The sequence below is a fragment of the Crinia signifera genome, chromosome 8 (assembly GCF_055691185.1).
Source record: "Crinia signifera chromosome 8, ASM5569118v1, whole genome shotgun sequence".
NCBI classification, from domain to species: domain Eukaryota; kingdom Metazoa; phylum Chordata; class Amphibia; order Anura; family Myobatrachidae; genus Crinia; species Crinia signifera.
In genome coordinates this window covers 48,412,931-48,433,951 of record NC_139224.1, presented here as the reverse complement: position 1 = coordinate 48,433,951, position 21,021 = coordinate 48,412,931, and the positions used below count along the sequence as shown (strand labels likewise).

Below are 21,021 nucleotides of genomic sequence, written 5' to 3'. Positions count from 1 at the left end.
GAGCAGGCAAGCAGGGCGGGGGAGCTGGCGGCAGAGTGCACGGCTCTGGCGCGAGGTGACATGTCTGCGCCCGGAGCTTGTGCTCCACCGGCTCCACCCTAGCTACGCCTCTGGTTACGACACTGAGGCAGCTCCCTTATTTGAATGCAGCCACCACTGAAAATAACTCTTCTCAATTTAACAGATTTGAGCAGAATCTTATGATGATTATAACAATGCATTATAAAATCTAAGCAGTACATCATATCTACAGTTATAGTGAAACTGTCACAGTGATTGATGAGACTGTTCTCACATTATATACAGTATTGCAATACTGTATGTTGTTCTACTCAAGAGAAACACAGTAAATGTCAGCTGAATCATTATGAATGTGCCTGTTCCTCAATAAAATATCATTTACACAAGACATTCATTTATATTAATTAAAAAGCGGTAATACATAACAAGTGGCAATGTATAACTATCATTATTAACCCCTTTTTGGGGAAGATAAAGCTGTCACAACAAGTGCTATAAAGGGAACTACAAATCGCAATAATAAAAATGCATACAATAATGCATAGTGTTTTTAGAATGTTTTCTTTTACAGACCATTTATACAGTATTTGATCATATTCTTCAAATAAAACTATGGATTACAGTACTGTATGAAGGGCTGCTCTAACTTACTGAACAGAAAATTAAAACTAATGAATATATATATATATAAATATATATATATATATATATATATATATAGATATATATATATATATATATATATATATATCTATATATATCTATATATATATATATACATTCTGATGAAAACTACTATGAAGTAGTTGAAACAGCTGTCAGGATACAGCTGTCTGCAAACGATGTATGTACAATAAACCTACTTTTATTCACTTACAAGTCCGTGTGCCGGTTTCATCCTCACTCAAAATGAAGTGGGGTAAATGCTCTTATCTATCTATCTATCTATCTATCTATCTATCTATCTATCTATCGGTCTATTGTCTGCATCATCCAGAGTGCCAATCACCGCTGGACTATATATATATATATATATATATATATATATATATATATACACAGAGGACATGCACTCTCACCCTCACATTAGATAGCCGCTGGGGTGCCGTATAGATAGTAGTGCAAAGACAGTACTATATAGATACAGACTACTCCCCTTGGGGAAAACAGCACTCACCAGACTTGTATTAAATGATGTCATCCAGGTAAATGTCCAAGTTTAATGGTACACAGTAAAGCCTGCCCACGTTTCGGTCTCTTAGGACCTTTCTCAAGGCAGCAACAGGAGACAACAGGTGCATAAGGTATCATTGTATGGGGTAGGTAACTGGGATCGTCCCAGTTACCTACCCCATACCTTGATATTCAGATTGGCAGCAGTGCATAGGATAGAGCTCCAGTCTAAAGGCTTATTTATTTGCAGCCCTAATGTGGAGGTGCGTCAGTATATCATTGATTGGTGATTTTATAAGATTTGGAAAAATATTAAATATTTCAGACTCATCTGGTGACTCCAAATTTAATTAACCAAATATGGAGTATAACCATAACCTAATTGTATAGGCCCATACCATATAAAATAATTTCTTATCCTACATGATTTAAGGTCCTGAATCACATATAGGGGAATACCTCCCCAGTTATCGGATACCCTGTAAAAATAGGAATTAAATCCATCTGTATTGAAAGATTTGTTCACATCCCCTGATGAAGTCATTGTTGACGTAACGCGTTGGGTTTCTTTGTATTGTTGACATTTGAAGAATTTTTATTAAATACATCTTGTGGATGAACAACGCCTCTTCTTATCGTGTTGGAGATTACGGACAATCCCTTTGAAGTTTATGTTGTAAACCAGTTGTCATAGGCGCCAGATCACTATTGGGTATATGACATACTAATAAAAAGGCCATCAAAATAACAGTTCCGGCAATTTACTTTCACTTTGAGCTGTGACCATTTTACTTTCACTTTGAGCTGTGACAGTTTTTAGCCCACAAACTCTCCAAAAACTGTTTAGTATGCCTGCACACAGTGATCACATAAATCATGGTACACTACCTGTGAATATTAGCAAATGCGGGGAGAATGACTGGGGTGAAATATGAAATCAAACTACCCCATAGAGAGGCATATAATATGCATTAAAGCTTGCAAAGACATGGGGTAAAGATAAGATAAGAGGTTGCCCATAGCACCAAATCAGATTCTAGAAGGTACTAAATAAATAAGAAGAAGCATTTGATTGGTTGATATGTGCAACATCCCATCTTCAATAGAGCCGCATCTGCACATGCAAGTAAATATGTGGGGTGGCCAGGGCGGAAGGAAGGGAATCCCGGGATTAAGCATTTTTCAGTCCGGGGATTGAAAATAAATGCCCCGGGATTGGCTACCCTTCTTGTAAATGATTGCTGCTTTAAGGCGACGGGAAGACCCGCACAAACATTACATACCGGAATTTTGAAGCTGTTACATTTAGCCATAACTGTTCATTATTTCAGAGTCCCATTTTCAATAAATCAAGCAGTATGTTACATAAACATCAGAAAATCATAAAACTATTCCCTAAAACTCTTCTACAGAATTATAACAGCTACATGATTTACAAGCAGCAAGAGAACTATTTTCATACCTGTGGATCTGAGAGACGTGATAAATCAGGATACAGGTAGAATTTTATCCCTTGAGATGCTCCAGGTAAAGTAACACCACGGACCAGGAGGATCAGTAGCATAACATAGGGGAAGGTAGCGGTGACATAGACCACCTGCAAGATAAAATATATCAGGCATGTACAGTATACAGGGATAAGAATATATTCACATTTAATGTAAATTTAAAAAAAAACATTTACAGTACATCTTTCTATGGTAGTCAGCCTCCATTCCTCGATAATAAAACGCTAACACTGATCCTTCCCTCTATGAGTGTTCAAGTGTTTTACGCATCTGTCCACTAGATGGCGCTCATCAGAGTATTCAAGTGCTCTATTCAGGTTTGCACAGCCGCCGGTTATGCTGTTCCGTAATTTTAACCGGCTGGAAACTACAGTAGTAGCATTATATCTGACCGTTACTGCTTTGCTTGCATTATATTACACTGATGGGTACTATGACCACTAGGAATGTATTTTGGCCATTTCCAGGTGTCGACCTAGTCACTGTTGACCATAAATGGTCAACCTAGATATTGTCGACCCAGGGACAGCATACCATGAAAGAGTATATCTGATAACTGCTTGCATTTAACCTAAGTGATCAATAAACAAAGTAATTGGGTGTCTTTATAGCAGTTAGTACAATTATGGCTTTAAATACCATATCTGGCTACAACAGGGCTTATTATATACCTTTTGAATTTTGAGCAATAACAGATAAGCCATGATTTTATGTTTAACCGAATAATATATAACAAAGGACTAAAGTTGTGATACCCCATTTCAGTAATGTAACCCACAATATATGCCATGTTACTAATATTTAAGTGCCAATTATTTTTTTAGCCAATTTCTTTTCTTCCCCTAATAAATTTATATCTCACTTATAATTCATATTTCATAAAATCAAATAATTTTAAGAGTTTTCCCATAGCACATTTTGACACAACCTGTCTTGACTATAAAATATAAAGTAGAACTATATTACAATTGTATCTACAATTGTTGTGGTGCATTTATTACATTTAAAATAAGATGTTAATGTTAAACCAACTTGGATACAATTAAAGGTCCCTTGTAAAGAGACTCATTGGGGTTTATTTACTAAGATGGGAGTACTATTGAAAATGGGATGTCTCTATGGGAAACCAATCATATTCTAATCTATTATCTTCCAATCTATTATCTTCTAGATAGTTCTTAATAAATAAGAAGTCAATTCTGATTGATTGCCATGAGCAACAGCCTATCTACAATAGAACTCCCTTCTTAGTAAATGAATCCCATTGAGTCTAAAGCTAATTAATTTTGATATTCTGATTGACATAGATAGAAATAGCAGCATAATCTGCCCTGACCAAATGTTATGGATTTTGAATTCTAGGGTCAGTTATAACAGTGACGGTGAGAGCGTAAGTGGTAGGAGCCTTCAATCAATTCAAAAACTCAAAACTTTTTCATGTTATTATTGTGACTTGCATCTGGTTCAAATTGTTTTTCAAAGTTTGCAATTTACATCCAGTTTTCATTCACTGTTCTTATAAACTTTAAAATAAACTACACAATGTTGCTTGTTCAATCTTAAGGTGCCCACACACGCACCATTGCCGGCGGTGCGATGCTGTACGATGGGGTGCGCGCTCCCGCGGCACCTCATCGTACAGTACAAAAAGTATGTGCTGCACATACTTTTTGTACTAGCTTTTTCTAGCATAGCATCGCATCGCATGCACATCGTATGCACAAGGCATAAGATGCGATGCTATGTGTGCTAGTTAAGCCCACAACGCACGCCGGGAACGGTGCGTGTGTGGGCTCCATTAGCTTACTGTTCTATAGTATTTGTAAGTTACTGTAAATATCTGAACAGTAAGGATAGCTTTTAGAGTTTGAATATTTACTGTGTTGATATTATGAATATCAAAGTAAGAAATGTTGACATGTCAGGTACAGTCAATCGACATTATGAATATCAATAAAATACATCACAGTGATGGTATGAGGTTCTTTGGAGAGTCTTTAACCAAATAAATAAATAAATGAGTATTTTATTAAATTAATTACTCATTATATATTAGGTAAATAGGGGAAAGTCTGAGTGACCTGATCTCATTGTACTGGAACCTGCAATATAAATACTTCAGGGTCCCAACGGGTTTTACCCCTTTTATGATTTCAGGTAGACCCAAAACCTAGGAGTGCCAGCAAGCATTCCAACCATGTCCAGTGTGGGGCTGGCCACTGCCAATAGATTGGAAGAAATGCCTTGACCTATATAGTCAAAGTCGAATCGAAATTGAATAGACATCGAACGGTTCTCAGCCGCATTCTATGCCAATTCTATCTCAATGTGCGACCCTGTGGCATCCAAATCGAATAAAAAAATAGAGAGTGCAGGCAAGACTATATCGAACAGATCTGTACTGTACTCTATAATCCAAATCGAATGCGACTTGCTCGCCGTGCGATTAGATCCCGATTCGGGATTGAGTAGCAAGGCAATATCGAACCGAGAGTCCTCCTATAACTATTAGTTTGTATCTCTACCCTCTCCTAGTGACATCCCCCCGACACTACACAATAAAGGGTTGGAAATATTATGCTTATTATTAATAACTAAATTATCTGTTTATGAATTTATTACAGATCAATGAACATTATATAGCACACCAGAGCTATTAATAATATCTACATTTTGAGGAGCACATTAGTCATTACGCAGTTAATAAGAGGGATTGTACTGCTCACAAAAACATAATTAGTAAAATAAAGTTGTTTACTATTTAATTTGCTTGGTTCATCTGAATGTTATTCTTTGAAGTATATATAAAAGCTTTGCTGGCAATATACTGTATTCCCCACAGTTTCTGCACTGTGGCCAACACGCCTACAGAGAGTAAAGTACGTTCTACTTCAAGTTAGGAAACAAACCCAAATGGAAAATAATTTAAATATAATAATATAGCTTTAAACCGTAGCCAAAAAGAGCTTAAATACATTTGCTTAGCGAAGTGGTGAAACAACATTAAGGGCTGTCCAACTTGGGGAAACTAAGCTCAATGTAACAGAACATAGAATATTTTTCGGCGGTAGTGAAATTAGGTTCTATGAATTATAAACTCCACTGGGGAATGGACTGATGTGTTATAGTTTTATTGTTGTACTAATAAATAATCTAATAAATAATCTTTGTGATTTACAGAGTCATTCTGATTTGCACCAAATTCAGCAGCAATACTTCACTGGTGGCCTCTAGGGGGCACAATATCAAGGTGGCCCACCTCAGCAGTTGCAGTTCAGGAAGTGCTAATGGTCGTGTACTGACGCCATAGTTGCCTACCCTCCTGCATTCTGCAGGAGACTCCCTGAAATAAGAGCAATCTCCCTCTCTCCCTGATTAGTCTAGCGATCTCCCTCATTTCACCTAGCCCGCATTACACTGTTACTTTTTTGAGGAAAAAAGAATAAGAGATACATTTACATTGAATCATCAGCACCATTTCCCAGCACTTTACCAAGTATAGTACTATAGCTCTTACTAACTGCTCTGGGGCTCATCTACATTTGGATATTAGTCATTTTAAAAGATTCCTCTCAGATGTAGCAGTACACACCCACGCTTCTAGGTGCCACGTCCCCAATCTCTTTTCACCATCTCTCCAAATATGGAACTAGACACGCCCTCTGGGTGGAGCATGACACGCCCCCTCAATGGGACGCCTTGCAAAATTATATTACCAACTATAATCTCCCTGAAACTAGTTTTCAAAAGTAGACAAGTATGACTGACGCTCTAATGCTATCGGCATCACACAGCCAGAACTGAACATACAGCTAGGGAAAAGGTTCATCTGGGTACACACCACCTAACTGAACAATGTAACAGTTAGCAAGGTGTATACGCAAATGAAAAAGGCTAGCAGCACAATCATTTGCATATGCCTGCCCACTATATGACATTGTATTTAATACTGTATCTGCTTGCCATACACACAACCAAATGTACCTATATGTCTGCAAAATGTATTGGCATCGGCGGTGCTGCAATACCGATGCGATATGTATCCTAAATTTGACTTTGTAGATACCTGTTGTAGTTCTCGGTGAAACCGCTAAATGTTGGTAAAGTAGGATAGAATATTGGGGCAATGGCTACTTGTAAAAATATTCTCTGTAACAGAGAAGCACTTTGAATGTTCTGTAGAAAGCAAGTACAAAGTACAAGGGTTTAACAGGTATTGTTATTTAGTGGCCATATTCAGGAGCCTAACACTGCCCCTAAAAAATCCAGACAAGCAAAAAAAATAAACCATTCATTTATTAACATGTGCATGATATGTATTAATGTTTCTGTTTGAAACCTGAAGCGGTAAATCAGTACAATATGCAGGGCCGGTGCTAGGCACCAGAGCGCCCCAGGCGGGGGGGGGGGGGCACCCCGGCACTCAATTACTTACCCGCTCCAGGGGGGCTGCCTTCCGGGTCCAGTGATGCCTCGCACAGTGCTGGGACGTTCCGGGGGGCTTGCCGTGCGATGCGGTGCTGGCCGCCGGGACTCTCCCCAGGGAGGGGAGGGGAGGTGGGGTGTCCAGCCTGTGACGTTCCAGGAGGGGGGTGTTGCCGAGCTATGTGGCGCTGGCCACTGCGACTCTCCCCAGGGAGGGGAGGGGGTGTCTGGCGCCGTGGGAGGGGGTGTCTGTGCTGGCGGGAGAATGATGCGGGTCGCAGCAACGCAACGCTCCCCAGGGAGGGGCGGCTTGCTGGGTGATGTGGCATGGGGGACCAGCTCCAAACTGCCACCCTCCAGCGGCCGGCGCCCTAGGCAAATGCCTAAGGCTGCCTAGTGGTGGCACCGGCCCTGACAATATGCAACCCCTATTCAAAGGCATCACTATATTCTGTGATGCAGAACAAGCACTTTAGCAAGTTAGCACCCACCAAAGGTGTGGGTCATCAAAAGGGGGCATAGTCCAGCAGGAAGGGGCATGGCCCCAGAGCTTGTCCCCTATTTTTATTACTCTGAGGGCCTAGAAGTGCTGCCCCCTGCCCCACAGACACTGTTGGCCCCGGAACTGTGACTGGCACCAAGTGCTGTGAGTAATATTACACTTCAGCACCTGACTCTGGGCAGGGGAGTCACAGTGAGACCACTCTCCCTACTGCATGTTTTGATGGGCACATTACTGTATATTTCAGGGGTTCCCAAACTTTTTTGAATCACGGCACCCCCGAAGCATCAGAATTTTTTTTTTTCGTGGCACCCCTAGGCTAAAGGTTTCTCATTGAGAAATTCAGAACAAATATTAAGTTAAGTACATTGTGTTTCTATCTCATCCTTAGGATCAGTGGTAATGGACACAATTTACTTCTGTTTGTCCATAATTTGACTATTATATTGGACATAAATAACTTGAATTGGTCCTGGACCATCAACCCAGGACACCCCTGCAAGTCCCTCAAGGCACCCCAGTGTGCCACGGCACACAGTTTGGGAACCACTGGTATATGTATAAAAATAAAGCCATGCATCATTTCTTCTGCAACTTTATGGGGTAAATGGGAAAATTTGTGATATTACTGGCCCTGAAGTACCTTCACATTAAATTGAATTCCCCCTGTCTCTCAGCTGTTCTGCCTCCCCTTCTCCATCATTGCTTTATTCACGCTGCTACGTATTGACTTCACCTCCGGCATTCCATCCAAAACGTATCCCTCCCTTTGCCAAACTTAGCCCTTTCTTTGTGGACAGTCCAACTTTCACTGTGTGCACATTGAGAAGATCAGATAGATCAGATAGAAATTATTATATAGATGACATTGCTGACAGATGATATTATTATTACTAATTTTTTTTTTAAATTCAGTCATTTTTATTGAGATTTTGTACAATAAACCAAATCATACAAGAAAAAAATACCCCTTACATGTGTGGACGTAGTTGGAACAAAAATATGAAACTGCATGACATTCAGGAACAATCATAACGAGACACATGTTCAAATTAGGATAAACTTGGTTGGTCTCTCTAAAGGGAAGATGGCATCGTAACAGGAAACTGCGGAGGTGCACCCACACACAGCAGGATGGAGAGCAGGGAGGGGGCCCCAGTAGTTTGGCAAATATCATCAGGGAACCAGTGGCAGTCTCATAGAAGATCAGGGCATCCGCCATGCACACACATAGAGCAGGAGGAGAAAGGCGTCGGGACACGTGGCGGAGCCTGTACCAGCCCCGCACTTCGTTCCAGCAGAGCCGAAACACGTTCCGCACTCACGGGCAACCCTGTCAGTACTCACACTGGGGGGTGTACCAAGCCTCTTCAAGTGGTAAGTGGAGGAGTTAGTCCCCAGAGAAGGGATCAGCAGGATGGGAATCCGGGCATTGTGGAGAAGCTCAGCCTTTATTACTAATTTTATAAATTTTTAAACATTATTTTATACTGCTTTTCTTTTAAAAGATCACATTACAGTTCACCTAAAAATAATGACGAATGTAAAATGGAGAATCATGGCGAAAATCAATGGAGAAAGCAGTTCTCCATTTGAGCATTGAATACACTCTCGGCGGTGTGTGGTATAATACTCCGACAGTCGGGATTCCGACAGTCATTAGTCAGACGTCGGAATCCCTACTGCACAGCATGGGGAGCGCAATGAAGCCACTTGCGGGCTCGCTGTGCTCGCCACCTATTTTATTCTCCCTCTTTGGGGGTCGTGGACCCCCACCAGGGAGCAGTGGGGATTCCGACGTCGGACTACTGACTATTGGAATCCCGACTCCTGGGGAGCCGTCCGGCACCCCTCTCGGCGAATCCCAGTGAAAACCCCATTGAAATACACCAGCGAATTGCAGCGAGCATGAAACGGAGAACTGGCCGGCATTCACTGTTCGCTTTCAAGGCAAAGGGGCCCCTATGTACAACCCAATGGTGAAAAATACGGCAATTCGTAGTCGTATTGATGTGCTTTCAATAAGAATATGAATTGCCGTATTTTTGGGATAGTAAATGTCAAAAATAAGTGTATTTCTGGATACAAATACACCTATTTTTTACAAATTTCCTTTGGTAAATTTCCCCCTATACGTCTATGTAATTTTTTTATTGTGATGTGTATGTACATTAAATGTTTTTTACTTGAATTCCTCATTGGTGAGCGCTACTTTCCTCTTTTTTCCTTTTTGCACTCCCTGCACCTATAATGAAATAATTCAGACATTATAACAAATTGGCCATATAAATGAGAACATAAGGCTGTATTAAACGATTGCATTAAACAGTGCCCTGGTGGCCAGTTCTTCTCGTATATAGTGGAAGTAATTACTTGAGAAAGACTCTCAGTGACATGGGAATACACTTGTTTGATCAAAAAAGGGAAACTGACAAATCAAATAATATTTTAGAACACGTTTCTCCATAATATCCTTATGGAGTAGTGCTCATTTGCTAGAAAGCTGTTTTAATATTAATGTAATTCATAAATATATTTATATAGGTGGAGACCATTTTTTTTAGACAAGAAGAACAATCTGGAGTTCTCTAGGGCAACAATAGCTTTTCCTCTGTCTGAGATCAATGCCCAGATGTATCAAGCTTCAAAAAGTCATTAAGTGGAGAGTGATAAATAACCAGCCAATCAGCTCCTACCTGTCATTTTTCAAAACCACCCTGTAACATGACAACTAGGAGCTGATTGGCTGGCTGTTTATCACCCTCCACTTTAGCACTTTTTGAAGCATGATACATCTGTCCCAAAGTGAGATAGGAGAGTGAGCATCCTAATGAAGTCTATACAAAAGAGCATCTCAGTGACAGATATACAATACAGAGGGCATCCTAGTAATAGTTATTCAATGTAGAAAGCATTATAGTGACCATCATACAATACAGAGAGCATGCTAGTTATCATCATTCTGTATGGAGAACAAGGGACGTCCATACTATACAAAGAACATCCTAACAACTGTAGTGCAATGAAGAGAGCATCCAACAAAAGCCATATACTGCAGAGAGCATGACACATACTCTAAACAGGGAACATCAATGTGGATGATAGACAGTTCAAAAAACATCTTAGTATTATACATGTAAATCCTGCTGAATATTTACTTATGATCAGTGTAAGATGCAGATGCCTTGTAGAGTGATAAAGTAGAGAGAGATATACTGATAAACTACCAACTAGTCAGCTCCTGTCAATTTTCAAATACAGCATATAACCTGGCAGTTAGACGCTGATTGGCTGGTACTTGCCCCGGAATGTTAGGATAATGGCTGTGTTTGCTGTAAGGTCCCTGACACCAGTATGGGTGGAAAGGATGGTGCTATGGATCAAACACTATGTTAATAGGTGGCTACAATTACAAATATGATTACTAAAAAAACATGGGATTTTAAGGGCTTAGATGAGAATTTTGCAAGTTCTCCTCCAATGGTCAACCATTCAGGACAGGTTATACATACAGTAAATAATGCGTAAAGGGTATGAAAACGAACTGCCATGTTAGGAAATAGGTGCTTCTAGGGCATGACATATTTAAATATGTATTACTGTTCAGAAATGCACTGTATAGTTGGTTCACTCAATGGCCCTCATTCAGGTTCATGCGCTCGCATGCACATTCGCAAGCACTCTTACGGAAAAAAACACACGCACGCATCGGGCGAAGGCACGCCTACAGTGCTTGCGAAATCATTCGCACGCAACCATACAAAGAAGGGGGGTGGTCTATCACTGTGCTTACGTGTAACTGGTCGCACGGACCCACACATTTGCACACGCACACTCACCTCAAGCTGCTAACGAACATGCTCTACTCCCCAAATGTTAGCAAACATGTCGACTAATGTTGACAGGGGCAACATGCTAAATATAGCAGAGTAGAAATGACAATAGTGGTGGTATGTTACATAAGGCAAATTTATAAGGGTGGGATTTGTTTGGTTTAGCGCATTGGTTTGGTCAACATAACTTTAGCAACAGAAGAAGTTTGTATCTGCTAACACTTGATTGCTGGTGGTATGCAATCAGAAGTTGTGCTGAGGTAATTGTCTCATGAAATCTACCATGTATTGGTGTCAATAGTGTGCAGGTGCCATTGATTTACCCATTGATTTAGCCATTTCGTGCGTGTGTTTGCTCCGTACGAATGAGCACATTACAAGGAGCAAGGTGTGCGAAACTAAAAACCTGCTTTGAGCTGGCGAAAAGTTTTGCGTTGGAGGGGAACAATCCCTCTTGCACTCATGCGAAAGCACTCCCACCACTCATAGTGAACGCCCATGTGTACGCCCATGTGTACGCCCACTTTTGCTCATTATAATGGTCGCGCCCACTGCACGCCTACTACCGATGCACTCGTTCGCACGTATAAATCTCCACGAAAGTTTGCTTGCGAGTATGTTTTAATGACATTGCACATGCGCAGTGTGCTTGCTGCACATGCGCAATGGGGGTTGCAGGGTGAAACGTGCGAATTCGCATGCGTACGCGCCAATGTGAATAAGGGCCATTGGCCCTTGTTCAGATCTGATCGCAGCACAAATTTGTTCTCAAAATGGGCAAAACCATGTGCACTGCAGGTGGGGCAGATGTAACATGTGCAGAGAGAGTTAGATTTGTGTGAGTTATTTTGTTTCTGTGCAGGGTAAATACTGGCTGCATTATTTTTACACTGCAACTAAGATTTTAGTTTCAACACACCGCAGCCAAATCTAACTCTCTCTGCACATTACATCTGCCCCACCTGCAGTGCACATGGTTTTGCCCATTTTGAGAACAAATTTGTACTGCGATCAGATTTGAATAAGGGCCATTGAGTGAACCAACTATACAGTGCATTTCTGAACAGTAAGAGAGAGTTACTGTATATTACAGTAACAGAAATGTATTTTCATCAATGCAATATGTCATTTGAGTTTTTGGTGATCCTTTTACTCAAAGACTTTGTACTTTAGACTTCCACAATAATACAATAATGTGGAAGCGACAACTTCCTTTTATACTGCTATAACGTCTGCTGAATCCGTCAACTCCTTTTACATGTGATGCCGCAAGCAATAGAGAAGGACTTACTGCAATGAATAAATAATTATGAATTATTTTGTTTCTCCTTAAGTGAAATAAAGTTTTTTAGGTACTTGTGTACTTTCACGGCTCCCACGATGTGCATCGTACAGGGAAAAATCGCATCGCATCGCATGCGATCGCATGAGATCGCATGCGATCTGATGCGATGCAATGTAATTTTGCACTGAAAGTATGGACATGAGTTGACATCATGTAAAATGCACCCCAAATGTCATTTTTCAGACTGTACCACCCCCACTATCAACGCCAACCCGAAGCGTGGCGAGCGCAGCGAGGGGCGGCGGTATGCGTCCTACGACCTTTTCATACCCCCACTATCCACGTCGGCGTGGAGTTGAGAATAGAAAGTGTGGCGAGCGCAGCGAGCCACCGAGCCCGAAGCGTGGCGAGCGCAGCAAGCCCCGCGAGGGGACACGGATACCTGTGAAGCCCGCGAGGGGACACGGATACCTGTGAAGGTATCCGCGTCCCCTCGCGGGGCACGCTGCGCTCGCCATGCTTCGGGCTCGGTGGCTCGCTGCGCTCGCCACGCTTTCTATTCTCCACACCGACGTGGATAGTGGGGGTATGAAAAGGTTGTAGGACGCGTACCGCCGCGATGCGATGGCATGCGATGGGAGCCGTGAAAGTACACAAGTACCGTTTTTTCTGCTTTAGTCTTCAAACATATTTTGTAGAAGAACCTATTTTTCTAAATCAAATCAAATAAGGTTTCCTTTGATGCATTGTTTGCATTTATCGATCTCCCCCAAAGCATCAAAATAACGGAGGTCCCAGTTCACCGGGATGAATTAATCACAGAGCTCAAACAACCCCAGAGAGAGAAGATCTCTTTCTTTCTGTTTTACAGCCTCTCCCTGCAAGTGGAAGAGGGAGAACTCTGTATTCAGCTCAGGGATGCTCCAGATTTTCCCACTGAATACAGAGATCAATCTTGCGTTGATTGTGAAAGTCTTGCCTTAAAAGACTATTATTTACCATCATTTCAGATTGAAACAAAGACGACTTCTCAAAACATAATCACTGGTTCCCTTTTCAGCACTTTCACAAGGACTTTCTTTACACCTCTTTATTTTGTTTATTTGTCGTTTACTAAGTCCGTACGCCTCATTGAACGCATTAGGCTCGGTGTCGCTAGTTAAAAATGCATTTGAAGAAGAAAAAACTAAGGACGGAGCCTGTGTTGATATTAAGATGTAACATCTGAATGAAAGGCTGCCACAGAGAAGCAAAGCTCACTTTCAGGGTGATCCAGACCCCCTCGTTGTGGGATGAATTTGCAGATGTTAGGGGTTTGCCCATGCGCATGTAATCTGCAAACCCCCGGAGCTCCAGGATGGGAGGGCTGGGGGCAGCCAAGGGTGAAAGTAGGGGAAGGCCAGCGTTTTATGGGTGTTCAATAGAATAGCTTCGCAATCATGACGATGCCTACTTTTGGCGGCCAGCTGATGTCACATGATGTCAGTGCCCCCCCCCCCAATTCGGCCCTCTCCTTCCAGGATAAAAGTCAATCTAGACTGACTTTTATCTGCGGAGGGGAAAAAATAATTAGATGGTGAGCGACCACCAAATGTTTCGGGTGTGGTATGGCTGCCCGACAATCGAGATCCTGACACTCAGTATACCAATATCGGAATCCGGTGCTCAGTTCGGGGGGCGAGCACAAAAGAAGCCCCTCGCTGTGCTCGCACTGGGGGCTCGGTGGCTCGCTTTGCCTGCCACAGGTTCTATTCCTCCTCTATGGGGGTCGTAGACCCCCACAAGGGAGAATAGCCCCTGTCAGTCGTGATCCCCCTGTCGGAGCAGTCGGGAGTCCGATGTCGGTATACTGACTGTCGGAATCGCGATTGTCAGGCAGTCATCCGGCACCCAATGATTTGTCTCATATGCGGATTCGGGCGGCGGGGGCTCGGGCGTTCAGTGAGGTGGTGTTTACCTGCTTGCTAGGCTGTGAATATGCGCAGCCTAGCGAACAGGTATGAATCAAGCCCTTTGTCACCCTTGAACACTTTGGATTTGTATGTTCTATCTCAAATGCTGGTTACATAAATTACTATTCATACAGTATCTGTAGGTTGATTGAAGGAAGATAATACAGAGTAGTTTAAAATGTACCATACAGTATAGAATTCAATGTAACTGTCTTGTTATGGCCTTCTTAATCTTAGTATTGTTATTATTGTCTTTTATTATATCTTGCAAGTAGCTATTTGGTTATTGGCAGTTGAAAAGGTTTAGCCAAAGAGTCTCAAAATGCAGAATATTATGAAATCTACTGTAGATATAATGTCCAAATGAAATAAATTCTAACAATTATGTATTCTCTTATTAAGCGAATATAAAGAGGGTCACAACAGTAAAAGCAAAAAAAAAAAAAAATGCAGTTGAGCCCCTATTTAAATACTGTAAGTAACATACACCTCTCTGAGAACAATTTAGAAGAGTTTTGTCCTTTGGAGGGAGCGGATTTTAAAGTTATCCAGTAGAGTACAATGGACAAAGACAAACGAGAACTAAGGGTCGCTGGGTTTCCATAGCAACTGTTCCTTTCTTGCTACTTTCCCTGCTCACTACTTAACACCGCTGGGCTTGAACTCGCTGCTCATAATGCTATTTGGTGCAGGACTGTTGTTTGTTTAAAAAGCTACTCTTGTAATTAACATCATGGATAGATTTATCAATATACGAAAAAGTTATTTCTTAGGAAGGAGATTATACATTTTGCTAATGTTTTTGATGTTTACAATGTACTGTGCTTATGGGGTTATTCAGACCTGATCGCTGGGCTGCAAATTTGCAGGCTGGCCAATTATCCATCGACTGCATATGCGTACGGGTTGTAGCACGCATGCGCAAGGCCATTTTGCAAAAAAATCCAGTGCCTTTTTTGATAACTAAGGTCAGTTACGACCTGATAACGAAATTCGTAGCATTGCGCATAGATGTAACGCCGCAATGGATGTAATGCCGCCGGATGCAGCCAGCTCGCTGTCAGCCCGCCCTTCCCTCAAAGAGTTCCCTGCATGGCTGCGGATGGATGTTTAGCATAAACATCTTGTTAAGCATAAACATCATTTTGCAGCCTTGGATTCGGGGAACAAAATCATTCAATGGCCACCGACCAGCGAATGATTTCTCCAGCGCTCGCAGATGCTGATTTTTCTCATTCATGTGAACAGCCAATTCATTTCAATGGGAGAAAAAAGATCACAATTACAGTACTATAAAAATCATTGAGAAAAGACACACTTACATACTGGCCATTTGAGAATGGAAAAGCAGCTACAGGCCTCCAGTCCCATTGAAAGCAGCTGCTACTGTATGACCTGTTTTCTAGAATTTATCTTTAGCAAATCTATTGAATTGCTAGAAATGATTACACAATAGGTTATTTGGCCTTTGATAAATTACCCACATAGTTTTATATTGTCATGCCATGGATATACTATAAGCAAACTTATGTAAAAAAGAATGTTTCACTGAAAAATTGGTTTTCCCAAGCATACAGTATGTTTTGTTAAAAATAAGGCTATTGGCACAATGGAGTATTTCATTTTTTGGGAAAGTGATCTTTAGTAAGGGCAAGTGACACAAAGCTGCACCAACATTCTAGACTGTGCTCCTAAAGATGTCTTTTGACTGTAATACAGGTCGAGTATCCCGTATCCGAATATCCGTTATCCGAATTATTCCGAAATACGGACATTCCAGAAAGTGAAAAATTTTTTTTTTTTTTGCTAAAAACTCACTGGGGACATATGTAACAGCATCACTGGGGACATGATATGTAACTGCCATTATATATGTGCAAGACAATGATTGCTTGGCATTCAAATTCAGTGCTGAGATAGTTCACAAATTTTGTTTCACGTTTTGAAACCTTGTTTTTTGAACAATTAAAATATGTTTGTGTGTATTTTATGTGGTAATAAAATATATTTGTGTGTATATTATGTGTTTATACAGCATAAATGCAAGATACTTCAAAATACATCATTGAAATATTAAAATATTCCGAAATACGGAATAATCCGTTATCCAAAATTCTCCTGGTCCCGAGCATTTTGGATACGGGATACTCAACCTGTATTGTAAAATACTTTGCCAATCATCTGCTCATTAATCTTTCAGAAATAACTTATTCAGCTGCAAACTGATTACATTAGTATCTTATTATGTTAATCAATTCTAATTTTATCTAGTGGGTACTGCTTATAAAACAATATATTTGTATGTGCATTTTGTCTCTTGTTCTGTATAAATGAATAGGCTATAAAAAAACAATAAAAAAAAACACCAGTAAGTAATTCCTATCAGCCCACAAAATTTTAACCTCTCAGCTCCGGGACGTGACCATATTTTTGACATTTGCACTTGTCACATTCGAACATCAGTACACAATTTTTTTTATGCAGTATTCATACTAATTAGAACTTATTTTTCCCAGACGATTTTACATTCTTTGTGAATAGTTTTTGCTCCATTAAACACGTAATGGTGTAGCTATAATGGGAGCATGGTGTGTGGGGCACTTGGGACCCTGAATTTGGGGGGCCACACCTGCACCCATATATAATTATACTCACTCTGCTCTCTCTGGAGTTTCACATTGGCCATTTGCCCTTCACCACAGAAATCACAGGACAAATGGCACGGTGGCCATTTTCTAGGGATGTGCAGATCCGGATTTACCCGGATCTCAAACGGGCTCTTATTGGCTATCCGGCTGTCATGTATTGGAGCCAAAACATGTAACAGCTGATAGCCAATAAGATCCCATTTTGAGATCTGGGTAAATCTGGATCTGCACATCCCTATCCTTTTCCCGATGATGTCAGCATGCGCAATAGAGGTCAACGTTTCCATGTTCTGGAAGAATTGTACATGGACAGTGGGCCTGCACAGTGCCTGCACGGGTGGGGATCGTTAGGTCTATGTCAATAGGTCGACCATTAACCCCTTCAGTGGCAATCCCGAGAATTTTCCGGGCTGTGCCTCAGTGCCCAGTCTGGCAAGCCCGGAAAATTCTCGGGATTGCCACTGTTTAGAGCCGGGCAGCGCTGCTGAGTTCAATTGCTGAACTCAGGCAGCTTTGGCGCTGCCTGGCTCCCTCCCCTCTGCCGCGCCTCCTCCTCCCCCCTCCCCGGTTTTCAATTGAAGTCTCCGGCGCCGGCTTATGACAAGCCGGCTGCTGGGAGTAGGGACAGGGCGGCGGGGCGCAGGGCCGGGCAGCGGCTGATTGACAGTTCAGCGGAGCTGGCCGGACCCGAGGAGAGAGTGGTGGTTTTTTTTTTTATAGGGAGCGCTCCCCATAAAATACTCGCCCAGTGGGGAGCGCTCCCTAAAAAAAAACCCACCAATGAAGGGGTTAATGGTCCATAAGCAGATGATCACATGAAAAAGATCGACATGGTCAAAACGCTACACAAGGAAAATGTCGACCTGGAAAAGGTTGACAACTTTTCATTTTTTGTGTGTCTATGTTGACATAGGTCAAAATGGACACCATATTAGTGTACAGTGTCCCCTCACGGTCCCTCGGCAAGTTATTATATTCCTCCTCTTTACCCACTTTGAATTTGGCAATCCTACATTACCTGGGAAGTCCAGGAACAGAACATTTTCTACCTCATGAAGAGACTCAAGTATGGTTTAAAAACAAATAATCACAGAAAACTCACGCCAGCCTTGATCAATGTCGACCCTTTGATCATGGCGACCTGATGCACGTGTCGACCAATAGCGATCGACCTAGACATTGCCGACTTAATGACCACATACCAATCACGGGCCATCTCCTCTATTAACCTAGCCCTGCTAACACTCCAAATTAAATGTAACTGAAATATATGAAATTTCAAAGTGCAACCAAAATATCAATTACATTTTAATTTCATTGTTCTTGCTTCAGAGACATGCTGCTGTATACTGTACAACACCAATGGTAATGGATACAGCTGTATGTCAAAGTTTTCCCAACAAAAGCTGCACTTGTAAATGTTTTGTTTGCTATTGTTCACAATTTTGATGTTTTGATCGCTTAGGGGTACTGTATATTTACTAAAGTGTGGGTTTATTCAAATTCTAGCTATTATCGTCTAGAAGATGCTGCATAAATGATAAGGCTGTGTACACACGGGGGCGATTTTGTCTAATATCACAGGAAATATGGTCGCTGAGCGACTATATTGCCCGCGATGGGAGTGTGCACCGGCGATATATCGTTGTATGTGCGCTCCCGTTTTCTCCCCTGTAGTGATCGCTGGTTGCAGGAACATGCTCCTGCGACCAGCTGATTTCCACTGCCGGGCTCCCCCGGCAATTTCTTTTTGGGACACTGAGCGATATATCGCTCATCGCGAGCGATATATCGTTTGGCAATATATCCCCCCGTGCTTACGGGGCTTAGTAGAATCTATAGACAACAGCTCCACTGCTATAATTCTGAAAATACAGTGGTGGCTGCAGCCCGACTAAATAGTGCAGGGTGGGGAGCCGGTTAGCAAAGATGTGCTGGCTGCAGGTTCCCCCTCACACACACACACCACGCACATACCACTCAGCATCCACATAATCTAAATCAGAGGTTCTCATACTTGGTCCTCAGGACCCCCCACACAGTGCATGTTTTGCAGGTCTCCTCACAGATTCGCAAGTGAAGTAATTAGTTCCAGTAATTAGTTTTAAAAAATTTCAGTCAATAATAATAGTTTGCAAACCACTGCTCTGAGGACTGAGTTTGAGAACCACTGCTCTAAATCATATTGGACCAGCCAAACGATCAATCAATTCAAATCCAACCCCTCCCCCACCACTATCCATATACAGTACTACATTACACTAGGATATAGTAAAAGATAAAAGCCCTTTCTGAGCGATATCTTTAACTACTGTATATCTTCTAGTGTTTACAATCAATATCGTTAACCCACACATCGTTAACAACCCCCTCTCTCTTTCTGAATGTACAGACGGTTAAGGTCTTAAGGAATGCTGCAGCTGCAACATGGCCCTCGCTCTGCCCATCCCTACCCCGCTGTCGCTTCCCAGCCTTACGGCAGTTAAGGAAAAGAGAGCGCTTTGGAGAAACCATGTTGCACTGCAGGTGGGAAACATACATACTGTACGGACAGATCTAGATTTAGGAGGGGCATGTTCCAACTCACATCTGAATCGTGTGTAATAAAATAAGAGCTATACAGCATATGGGGGCTAAATGCAAAATCAACCAAATACTGTTCATGCAAATACTGTCATGCATGGAATCTATATATTTGGCTCCATACAGTATGTGTTCCAGCTTAATTCATCTCTTCCTCTCATTGTCATGCTTCTATGACGCACTGTTGATGTGAGTCATTTCTTCTCTGCTTCTAAAAAACATTTACAAAAGTAAACAAATAGGAAAACACTTTTGTGCTCACCTTGCATTTATCAGCTACTTTCTTATATTAATTTAAAGATAATTTTAAATTCATTAGGTGGCTGCAACCATCTAGATGTTCTGATCATATAAGCTACTAGTAAGCCCGCTCGAAGCAAAAGCTTTGAAAGCTAGTCTGCTACCTTCTGTGTTTGTGTATATGTAAGTAAGAGATGTAGTTTCACTCTCTGCCAGCAGATGGCACTGTTCCGAAGACTCACGGACACTATTTATTTTTTATATATATATATATATATATATATATATATATATATACATATATATCTAGAAAACACAGAGAACAAAGGGGAGCTCCATGGTGCATGAAAACGACATTTAATGAGGAGAACACACTCCAAACCGATAAAAGCAATTGCTCGTACCAATAAAAAAACTGCAGTGGGCTGGTTACCACATGGTGTTAGTATAAATACCTGGGGCACACCGCTGCCGATGAGATATCCACAACCATCGATGGAAGGAAGGCCACATACGCTAGATTGGGTACTTGTTTCCTAGCACGGCCACAATCGCGGGCATCGTGTGCCTTAACTTTAAGGCACACGATGCCCGCGATGCCCGCGATTTCCTTTGAAAAAAGCAGTACTCGGGTACATCGCTTCGGTCGTGTGCCTTAAGAAGGCGACGCGATGCCCACGATTTCCCCATAGGCTTCAATGTTAAAATATTTTAACATTGAAGCCTATGCGCACCCGACGCGATGCCCCCGATTTCTCCATAGGCTTCAATGTTAAAATATTTAACATTGAAGCCTATGCGATGGACCCGATTTGTCCATAGGCTTCAATGTTAAATTATTTTAACATTGA

The 21,021-nt window shown here is 41.6% G+C and overlaps 1 protein-coding gene across 1 annotated transcript in view; it reads right to left on the bottom strand.

The window, feature by feature from the left end:
• Positions 1–21,021, bottom strand: part of LOC146026016 (sodium- and chloride-dependent GABA transporter 3) — a 176,249-nt gene that overhangs the window by 61,906 nt on the left and 93,322 nt on the right. The window contains exon 7 of the mRNA XM_083156324.1: positions 2,657–2,791. Coding sequence (XP_083012450.1) covers positions 2,657–2,791 — 135 coding nt within the window. The remainder of the gene's footprint in view (positions 1–2,656; positions 2,792–21,021) is intronic.